Source organism: Sinocyclocheilus anshuiensis, unplaced genomic scaffold (assembly GCF_001515605.1).
Source record: "Sinocyclocheilus anshuiensis isolate Anshui unplaced genomic scaffold, SAMN03320099.WGS_v1.1 scaffold371, whole genome shotgun sequence".
In the NCBI taxonomy this organism is placed as follows: Eukaryota; Metazoa; Chordata; class Actinopteri; order Cypriniformes; family Cyprinidae; genus Sinocyclocheilus; species Sinocyclocheilus anshuiensis.
In genome coordinates this window covers 320,871-331,536 of record NW_015549597.1, presented here as the reverse complement: position 1 = coordinate 331,536, position 10,666 = coordinate 320,871, and the positions used below count along the sequence as shown (strand labels likewise).

General features: G+C 42.0%; 1 protein-coding gene across 1 annotated transcript in view; it reads left to right on the top strand.

Annotated features, from left to right (window-relative positions):
* The window catches only part of smg1 (SMG1 nonsense mediated mRNA decay associated PI3K related kinase), a 43,048-nt gene that overhangs the window by 17,063 nt on the left and 15,319 nt on the right, over positions 1-10,666 (top strand). Inside the window, exons 23-45 of the mRNA XM_016446947.1 lie at positions 452-606; positions 709-845; positions 1,578-1,779; positions 1,882-1,991; positions 2,297-2,441; positions 2,528-2,684; positions 2,782-2,902; positions 2,985-3,230; positions 3,327-3,596; positions 4,299-4,443; positions 4,536-4,674; positions 5,429-5,650; positions 5,725-5,905; positions 6,009-6,170; positions 6,591-6,808; positions 6,901-7,055; positions 7,159-7,381; positions 7,467-7,713; positions 7,998-8,227; positions 8,493-8,741; positions 8,841-8,979; positions 9,059-9,168; positions 9,261-9,479. Coding sequence (XP_016302433.1) covers positions 452-606; positions 709-845; positions 1,578-1,779; positions 1,882-1,991; positions 2,297-2,441; positions 2,528-2,684; positions 2,782-2,902; positions 2,985-3,230; positions 3,327-3,596; positions 4,299-4,443; positions 4,536-4,674; positions 5,429-5,650; positions 5,725-5,905; positions 6,009-6,170; positions 6,591-6,808; positions 6,901-7,055; positions 7,159-7,381; positions 7,467-7,713; positions 7,998-8,227; positions 8,493-8,741; positions 8,841-8,979; positions 9,059-9,168; positions 9,261-9,479 — 4,182 coding nt within the window. The remainder of the gene's footprint in view (positions 1-451; positions 607-708; positions 846-1,577; positions 1,780-1,881; positions 1,992-2,296; positions 2,442-2,527; positions 2,685-2,781; positions 2,903-2,984; positions 3,231-3,326; positions 3,597-4,298; positions 4,444-4,535; positions 4,675-5,428; positions 5,651-5,724; positions 5,906-6,008; positions 6,171-6,590; positions 6,809-6,900; positions 7,056-7,158; positions 7,382-7,466; positions 7,714-7,997; positions 8,228-8,492; positions 8,742-8,840; positions 8,980-9,058; positions 9,169-9,260; positions 9,480-10,666) is intronic.

Genomic DNA, 10,666 nt, shown 5'->3' with positions numbered 1-10,666 from the left:
TTTCATGTTGACGTCAACATGAAACGGCTTGGGATTCGTTTTAAAAACGACTCGTTTCAATGATTCAGAGTCGACTCTTCTTTTGAGAGACAATAACTTTATACACGGTGCACTTTCAGATTTAAAACTTTGCAGGATGTTTTCATTCACTTAGAGCTGTGTTACACACTGCATGAAAGGTAATTTTCAAAAATCCATAATAGGGGCACTTTAAGTTGGATTTTAAATGTTCCATTTTCATTGACACATTTAATTTTTTGCAATACATTTTAAATTTCACAAATAAATGATTACTGAAATAGGTTGAAGGATTGGAACTATTACTCCATTATCATCCCAACATTGGTCCTTTTTGAGATGTCAGTTATTGTAAGGCACTGGCTCTACACTATTAGGATTTAATATCCGAAAGCCTTATTTCATTGTTTTTGCTCTGTGCTTTGCCCTGTAGGGGCCAGAAATGGAGGTGCCAATCACCATGTTAGTGGAGGCGTTGTGTGAGCTGCGATGCCCTGAAGCCATACAAGGTCTGGCAGCCTGCAGTCTGGCCAACAGTGGCAAGAGCCTGGGCTGGCTGGGATCAGTGGCGCTGCAGGCTGAGGGAAAGTAAGTGTTTTATGTTCTGAAAGTAATTAACCTACTTTGCACCATGCAAATTTGTCTAGTCGCTCTGTTCTCATAAAATGTTGATGTTGCGTTGTTCCCAAGGTTTGAGCAGGCAGCGTTAGAGTACCAAGAGCAGCTGTGTGCCGTCACAGGGATGGACTGCTCCATTAAAGGCTTTGATCGCTCCCTGTTAAAACTCACTGGCTCCAACACCTCCAGCCCAAAACACACCAGCAGTGGTGAGTATTTTGCCGTAAATGTCTCACATGAGAAAGGAAATGCAGGACAATCCTGAATAGGGGTTGAGGTAAAAAAAAATATTACTCATATATGAATCCCAATTCATATATCTTTTGATTCAAATTGAACCGCTGCACATCTCAAAGCAACAGACAGTGATGTTTCATTACTGAATGAATTAGGTTTTGAATTAATAGTATGAGTGAATGATTCAATTAATAATTCATAAAGACAATAGTGTCTGGCTTTGTTTCTGAATTTTTGAACAAATGAATGAAGAGGACTTGCCACCACCTATTGGCAGTTCTAGTTTCATATATCGTGTGTTGGTTAGTTTCATTGTTGTCATTTTGTATTTCGGTATTAGTTTTATTTTTAAAACTTTGCTCTCATAGTAGTATTTATGAAATTGCAGTGTAGGTGTGTTGTTCACATCTGAGCTGCATTCAAAAGTCTGTGTAAATAAACACTTTAGATGCAGCTTGTGTTCCACCTCTGCAGTGCAAAGATGGTTTTTGTTGATACTGATTCAGTTTGTTGGTAATAGCTCTATAGTGTCTCATTATTCAGACTGAATTTGTATAAATGTAAGAATGGACAAAAAAGTGAGATTCCAAAGGATTCCCATCCCTATCCTTTAATGATATCAGAGGTTATTGTCCCCTGATCTTTTTTTTTTTTTGCCGAAGTTGCCTTGGTTCTTATTGTTTCTGTCATGGCTGTTTTAATAGGAGATGGAAGGAAAACTGTGTTGTTGAAGTCCAGTGAGTGTTCTCCAGAAGTGCTCAACTTCCTGGCTAATAAGGCCTGTGAGTGTTATGTGGCCCTGAGCGACTGGGAGTCCGTGCAGGAGTGGCAGGCCAGCATGATGAACCTCAAAAAGAACAGCAGCAGTTCCAGTGTCAACCTCAAGACAGACTTTAACTACATCAGGTGTGTAGTAGCAGAACTGTTGACACTAACTGAACTCCTCCTGACTGTAGGAATGTGAGGAGTTCATTGAAATGATTGTGTTTTAATCTGTCTGCCTTCCAGAGCTCTGAGCAGGTTTGAGGAGGGGGATTTCGCAGAGTGCCGTGTCCAGTTGGAGTTGCTCCCTGGGGAGGATTATGGCCTTCTTAACTCTTCAACTAAGGACAAGATTGGTATGATTAAATCCACAGTCATGGAAAACCAACAAGTAGTATAGGTTTTTTTTTTTTTTTGTCAGGCCTGGAAAAGACATGGCAATAAAAATAATTATCAGCAGCAGCAGCATTTTTCACCTAGAAATGCTCAGCTCAAATTTTTTTTTGTAGAAATTAGAAATTGCTTTTTGTAAAGATGATCTTTAAAAATCCTTAAATCATTTGTTTTACATTGGTCAGAACATGTGGAATCCATTTCTTTGAACAGCTTCGCTGATCAGCCATTTGGTGTGGTATGTATTAATGTTTGTTTGTGTTGACAGACCTGAAGAGGCTTCTTCCTGCTGTGTTGAGCCCAGACCCATCAGAGCTCCAGAAGGCCATTGAGGTACAGCTCCTCAGAAGTGCTGTGGGAGCCATCACTGCAACCAATCACGAACAGGACCAGAAGGTTCTCGCATCGTCTGAGTGAGTAAATAGTCTGAACACAGTAGATTTTTCAACAAGTTGTGTATGTACTGATGGCGAGTCTACATTTGGGTTTTCATCTTCAGCACCCTGGTGAAGTACCTGAAACAGACGGCCCGCATCTCTCTGGGTCCCCTGCGTCTCTCCACTCTCACTCTGTCTGACTCCTTGCCCACTCTCAGCACCCTGCAGCTGCACTGTGCCAACTCTCTAGAGAACTCGCTCTGCAGCCAGCACCCAGAGGTTTGAGCCACCACATCAACCCTGTGAGCATGCAAATACATTGTCATGTGCCTTTTCCTTTTCAAGAAATCCCTGTTCTTTGTTTTTCTCCCTGTAGGACTGCTTAATTCCGCTCTTCAGTGAAGCTTTGACCACCTGCAAGCAGCAGGATGTTCAGCCATGGCTACATGCTCTCCGATACACCACTTTCCAGCGGCAGCTCTTCCAAAAATTCAAAGGTAAGGTCTCCTCCTCTTATGTGTAATTTTGGCTAATGAATGTGATGTGGCGTCTCTGTTGACTCTGCAATGATTCATCCAGGATCGTCTGCTCCAGTGGACTCTCACCTGATGGAGCTTTGTCTGACTGCGGTGAAATTTGCTCGTAAGCAAGGAAACATCGCCCTGGCCACGCGTCTGCTGAGTCTCTGCAACAAGCCATCAGTGAGCGACTCTGAAGGTCAGGACCTGGTGCAAAGCTTCAGGCAGCTGTCACTAGAAGGCACTGTTGGGGAGAAGTGGGGACCAGAGCTGGAGATCGAGAAGGCTAAAGTTCTGTTTGCTGCTGGTAAGTGTTTTTAAGCTGTGTCAGTCTGATTTGGGCCAGTTCACTTGGTCTTGGTGTTTTGCAGTGTGAATGTCTTAGCACTTCACTGCCTTTTAGGTCAGTCCGTATCTGCTATGGAAATGCTGAGCTCCTGTGCGCTGTCGTACTGTCACTCTGGAAAGTGTGAGCGTGCAGCCTGTCGCTCTGTGCTTACTCTGTGCAAATGGCTTTTGGCCGACTGGAAAGATCTGACTCCACAACTCAAAATGGTGGTGAAGAGGAACTCTGGTTCTACCAGCCTCTCAGCTCTCTCCAAAAACATCTCTGGCCTGTTGGAGCTGCCGCTGGAAGATCAGGGAATGCCACATATTACAACCGAGACTACAGGTAGGCTTAATGTCAATGCATTAAACCATGCTGTTTGTGTCATGAATGGTTGAGGACCAATATGATGATCGCATTGCATTCTACAGTGTCATGTGTAGGGATATGCCGGTATCAATTTTTCATGTTGAAGTCTAAATATTTAAGTATTTGGCTCTGTGATGAACATCATAGCAAATACACAAATCTGAATGGCTGTTTAAATCATTTAAACACGATTCAGAAACAAAGTAGAGCAGCTGCTTTGTTTACAGGGTTTCCGGGGTAACGGCTGCATTTAAATGAATTATTATTATTATTATTACTTTTATTATTTCTGCAGTTTAGCGCCATCTGCTGTCAGAGAGTGAAAGTGCGCTTTCATCCAGAGCGTCTCTCACATGTTCCGCCATGTGCTTCTCGTCTGCACTTATTTACGTCAGAGTGCGCACCCGTCTTTCACGCAGCATACAGCGGTGTTATGCATTTTGACCAGTTGATGGGAAAAGTATTCTTAAAATGCGTTCAAAATTCTGAATAATTCGTAATATATAATTATTCACGGTATTTAGAAGTGCCCATGATAACAATATCATGCATATTCATTACCGTGATATATCGCATTACCGAATACCGGCACAAGTCTAGTCATGTGTATTAGTGTGTGATTGATACTGTCTTTGTTTCTTTGTAATGGTCTTGAAGATTTGTTTGTTCTGTCTACAGTCAGTGTTGGTGTTGGGGAGCCAGACTTCGTCCTTGGGCAGCTGTACCAACTCTCAACTACTCAGGCTCCTGAAGTGGCCAAATCATGGGCTGCTCTGGCCAGCTGGGCGTACAGATGGGGCAGAAAGGTTGTGGACAATGCCAGGTATTTTCCCCAATAAAATTGCTAATGTTAGTTTACAAAAAAAAAATGATATGCTCATACTGATGTTTTGTGTTTATTCTGTCTGTCGATAGTCAAGGAGAAGGGGTTCCGTTGCTCCTTGGAGAGAAGAAAGAAATAGAGGACTTGCTCCCAGCAGGCACCAGTGATGAGGACAAGGAAATCATTTTCGGCATTTTGGGTCAAGCCATGTGTCGTCCAGCTGGAATTCAGGTTATAGAGTTCACAGTTTGTAAATTAGTCTGAATCGGTGGTTTTCATAATGTGGCAGACTACACACTAAGGAACTATGGAAATACAATGCTAGAAAACACAGGCATTTCATTTAAATATACTGTAGTTCAAGAGTTTGGGGTTGGTGCATTTTTCTTTTCTTCCATTGGTGTTTTTGAAGGAGACCGTTTATGCTTACCAAGGCTGAAATTTTATTTTTTGAAAAAAAAAATAAAATAAATACAGTAAGAACAGTAATAATGTGAAATGTTACAATTTAAAAATTACTTTTTTGAAATTTGTTTCTAAGTAAAGTAATTATCAATAAGTTACTCCACTCCACTCACTTTCACATAATTCTTCAGAAATCATTCTATTGTGTTGATTTGGTGTTCAAACATTTTATCAGTGTTGAAAACAGTTTTCATATTTTTAATTTTTTCAGGATTCTTTGGCAAATGGAAAGTAAAAAAAAACTTCCAAATTTAAATTTTCTATTTTAAACTTCCTTTAAATATTTTTTCAAAAACATCTTTTGGAATGTTATTTTTTTACTGCCACTTTTGATTGATTTAAACTTATTTAAACATGATTTAAAAATAAAAGTATCAATTTCTTAAAGATATTTTATTTTATCTTGTCTATATAAACTTGTAGATTTCTGCCTCAAGGTTAATGCTGATGTTCATTTATCTGCGATGGGGATGTGAATAGTTCTCGTTTTGTGTATTCATTTGTCATTGTGTTCCTGCAGGATGAGGACATGGCCTTGCAGAATGAAGAGGATGAGGAGGATGACATGGTGGATGTGATCGGCCGACAGCTGTTGAGTGCCTGCCCGTGGCTGTCTGAGGTGGAGGACACTGTGACCGATGGGCTGATTGGGGTGTGGAGGAGAGTGGTTGACCGAATCTTCAGCCTGTACCGGGTCTCCTGCAGAGCGTACTTCACCTTCCTTAAACTCAACGCTGGGCAGGTCAGAGGATTCCTCCTCTAATATTTACGCAGTGATAAATTTCTAATCAAATTTCTTGGTGTCTTGATCATCAGGTGCCCATAGATGAAGACGACCCCAAGCTGCTTCTGAACAACCAGAGCAGCAAACAGAGCAGCGATGATGTCATTGTCATGGCAACCCTCCGTCTGCTGCGCTTGCTTGTGAAGCATGCTGGGGAATTAAGAGAGGGTCTGGAACACGGCCTGGCATCCACCCCCACTGCACCCTGGAGAGGTGAGAACTTGAACATCAATACAGTAATGAACACTTTCCTCCCTACATCATGTAGATAGTTATTTCTATTCATGTAATATTAATAGCTCTGTTTTATCTCTAGGTATCATCCCTCAGTTATTCTCCAGACTAAATCACCCTGAGGCTTACATCCGCCAGAGCATCTGCAGCCTGCTGTGCAGAGTCGCCCAAGATTCACCCCACCTTATCCTCTACCCTGCCATTGTTGGATCTATATCTCTTGGTGGAGAGGCTCAGGCTGCAGGTACATACTGTATTTCCAGGCTACCTTAGGCCATGTGTCCACCGAAGCATGGACATAAACATTTTTAGCCAGATGAAAATGCCAGATGCTCTTCTTAAAACTAGGGGTGCTTGAGCGCTTTGTAGCTGCCTACCTGATAGACCCATGGTGAATGAAATGTTCCTCTAAACACTGTTTTACATATTAATATTCTGGTAGTCTGGGACCATGCATCTGGGCCAAATATTTGCACTTAAACATAACAAAGAGACTATAGTCAGTGTCTCATCTCTCTGCTTGCTTTTTTTTATTGAAGACAATTGGAAAATGCTCTGGCTTTATGCTTTGGAGACATTAAACAACCAGTCAGTTCTCAGTTTAGTGATCATATATAGAAGTTTAGCCTCTTTGGGGAAGAAAAATTGTTTTCATCTCTGCCAGGTAATAAGCTGCCGTCGTCCCTGCCAACCCTTCTTGGGAACATGCAGGGAGAGGCTCTTTGTGGAGGTGAGAGCGAGACGGGCAGCGGGCCGACTTCTCAAGAGAGCAGCCGCGGGGAAGAGATGATGTATTCTAGCGAAGACCAAGCCATGATGCAGGACTGCTACAGCAAGATTGTAGACAAGCTCTCTTCTGCCAACCCCACCATGGTGCTACAGGTATTACAGAAAGGACTTTGCTGTTCTATAAGTGTCTGGTTGTGTTAAAGGCCATTGTTTAAGAGTTGTTTTGTTGATCCTTGTGTGTGCAGGTGCAATTGTTGGTGGGCGAGCTGAGGAGGGTCACTCTGCTCTGGGACGAGCTCTGGCTGGGGGTCTTGCAGCAGCAACACATGCACGTTCTGCGCAGGATTCAACAGCTGGAGGACGAGGTGAAAAGAGTTCAGAACAACAACACTCTGCGCAAGTAAGTCAAGACCCTGGAAATCAATATAGAAGGAGAAACTTCATTAGTGAGTGACTCGTGCCTCTTGGAAAATAATTTAAATTTTCAATCTCTTGTGGTTTAGGGATGAGAAGGTGGCTATTATGAGAGAGAAGCACTCTGCTCTGATGAAGCCTGTGGTTTTTGCACTGGATCACGTACGCAGCATCACGGCTGCTCCGGCGGAGACCCCTCACGAGGCGTGGTTTCAGGAGACGTATGGAGAGGCCATCCACAACGCTCTAGAGAGACTGAGGAGCCCTCTTAATCCAGCCAATCCTGCCAGCAGCTGGGTGCCCTTCAAACAGGTCAGGACAGCTGTGTGCATAAGTGAAATGCTGATATGCATGCTGTGCATTTTACCTTTTGTAATTCTACCCCATCCTGTCACAGATCATGCTGAGCTTGCAGCAAAGGGCACAAAAACGGGCTAGTTACCTCCTGCGGCTAGATGAGATCAGCCCCCGTCTGACTGCCATGACCAACACAGAGATGGCGCTGCCAGGAGAGGTGTCTGCTACAGATGCAGTCACCATCCAGAGCGTAGGCAATACCATCACCATCCTGCCGACTAAAACCAAACCCAAGAAGCTCTACTTTCTAGGCTCTGATGGCAGAAATTATCCTCACCTATTCAAAGGTATGAGTTTTAAACGTGGCTAAAAGCATCACCAAAAACTCACCCTCATGTCATTTCAAACCCATAAGACTTTTGTTCTTCTTCGAAACACAAATAAACATATTACTTGAGATTTCTGTCCCCCCTTTTTAAAGTCCATTTCCACCAAAACTATTAAAGACATTGTAAAAGTAATCCATATCAATTGAGCAGTTTAGTAAATGACATAATTTTAATTTTTGTGTGAATTATCCCATTTAATGCATTTAACATTTGCTCATGTAAACATTATCTTTGTGTTTTAGGATTGGAGGACTTGCATTTGGATGAGAGGATCATGCAGTTCTTGTCTATCGTCAACACCATGTTCACTAAAGTGAATCAACAGGAGAGTCCAAGGTTTCACGCCCGTCATTATTCTGTCACACCGCTGGGCACCAGATCAGGCCTCATCCAGTGGGTGGATGGAGCCACTCCACTATTTGGTCTGTACAAACGCTGGCAGCAGCGTGAGGCTGTGGTCCAAGCCCAGAAGGTGAGAGTGAAAATTAGCATAGAACGCTTCAGAAAAATTATTTTTTTACATAACATGGTTTTACAGGGTTTTTGTAGTTAACTAAGACCATTTGTTATGTAAAAAATTAAGATAATTTATAAAAGTAAAAATACATAAAAAATAAAAAATGCCAGTTGTTATTTTCAGTTGAGGTAAATAGTGCAGCCCTATTGATTGGCTTCCCTTTCGGTGAAGGAAGATTTAAAAATTGACCAAATCTTGTAACTTTATTTTTTTAATTTAGGCACAGGACTCCTTCCAGCAACCTCAGAATCTTCCCATGGTTCCACGGCCCAGTGAGCTCTATTACAGTAAGATCAGTCCTGCCTTAAAGGCTGTCGGGCTCAGTTTGGATGTGTCACGCCGTGACTGGCCGTTGAGTGTCATGAGAGACGTTCTCCGAGAGCTGATGGAGGCTACACCCCCTAACCTCTTGGCAAAGGAGCTCTGGTGCTCCTGTACCACCCCCAGTGAGTGGTGGAGCGTGACTCAGGTCAGAGGAACCACTATTCACATGTCCTACCTATGTCCGGCACAGTGTTAGAATAAATGCTTTGCACTATAATTAACCAATCTTATGCATCTCATTTAGTCTTATGCCAGATCCACTGCTGTAATGTCAATGGTGGGATACATCATTGGATTAGGAGATCGTCATCTTGACAATGTGCTGATTGATATGACGACTGGTGAGGTGGTACACATTGACTACAACGTCTGTTTTGAGAAGGGTAAGTGCTTGTTCACTTGAGAATGACTCAAAACATACTTCATGGGCATAGACATTTAAATACCTCATCATCCTAACAGGAAAAAGCTTGAGAGTACCAGAGAAGGTTCCTTTCCGTATGACACACAATATTGAGACCGCTTTGGGGGTCACAGGGGTGGAGGGCATCTTTAGATTGTCCTGTGAACAGGTAAGAATGAGATGATTCATGAATGGAAATGATTCATTTATTGTTTAATTTAGAACATGCATACAAATTTGAACGGTGTCCTTTCCTTTCAGGTCATCCAGATAATGCGCCGTGGTAGAGAGACCCTCTTGACTCTTCTGGAGGCGTTTGTCTATGACCCTCTGGTGGACTGGACAGCAGGTGGCGAGGTGGGCTTTGCAGGGGCTGTGTATGGAGGTGGTGGTCAGCAAGCAGAGAACAAGCAGAGCAAGAGAGAGATGGAGCGAGACATCACACGTAGCCTCTTCTCCTCCCGTGTGGCTGAGATTAAGGTGAGAATTTTAAGTGCAAATATGTACATTTGCCTCTTAAATGTGAGGTACGTTGATTTCAATATAAGAATTTGCTAAAATAATGAATTTCTTCAACACTACTGCTGCATGACATTGGTTGGGTAAGCAGGTATTGCATCCTCAAACTGTTGCCCCTGGTTGAGCCATGTTGCTATATCACATATTTAGGGGAACCAAACTACTGATTAATTCTTAAGCTTGGATACAACATCAAAAAATGACACTCAAGCTGGTTTATATCGTCACAAAATGTAGGCCTAAACCGTCGTCGCTGAGCTCTCTATATAAAGTCGAAGGTATATTATATTTACATTTACATTAGGCTTGCCGCGATAGACGGTGTTGACGGTGATACTGGTGTTAAATATATATATATATATATATATATATATATATATATATATATATACATACACATATATATACACACGCACACAAAGAAAAACAAGTAGATAGAATAGAAAAAATGGAAAGCTAATGTTTATTTTTTGTTGTTTTTTTAAATAAAGAATAAAAAATAAAAAAATAAATATAAAGTAGAATTAAAATCGGTGTGATCGTACGCGTCAAAGGGTTAATATATTTAAAAGTGACGGAAAGCGAGGAAAAGAGGGAAAAATTCAAAAGAACTAAAAACGAACAATTGCTTTACGCCGAGTTGCCGCTATTTCAAAGTGAAAGTAAAATGCGCACACCGCTTTTAAAAGCTATTTAAAAGCAAAGGAAAGCGAGGGCCTTGAATTTTATGCGAGCAGCTATTGGTAGCCAGTGCAAATTGATGAACAGAGGTGTGACGTGTTCTTTTCGGCTCATTAAAGATTAATCTTGCAGCATTAATCTGATATCCCACTTGCATGCATACAGTACACTCAATTTGAGCGATTTGAAGTGTATAGCAAATCTCAACTGTCTGATTTATTTCAGTACAAAATGCAACTATTATCACCCAGCTCTTCATGAAAAGGTGGATTCACAAGTGTGCCCAACTTTATCTGCATACATGTAGTATACTCACATGGAGTGAATATATAGCAGTTCTCAACTGCTTTGTAGGGTTGTGACGGTGAGGAAATTTTCCACCGGTTAATCGACGTGTGACAACGCCAGTAATACCGGTATCACCGCGGGGGCGGGGCGTTCCCTCTTTTCCTCGCTTTCCTTCGCTT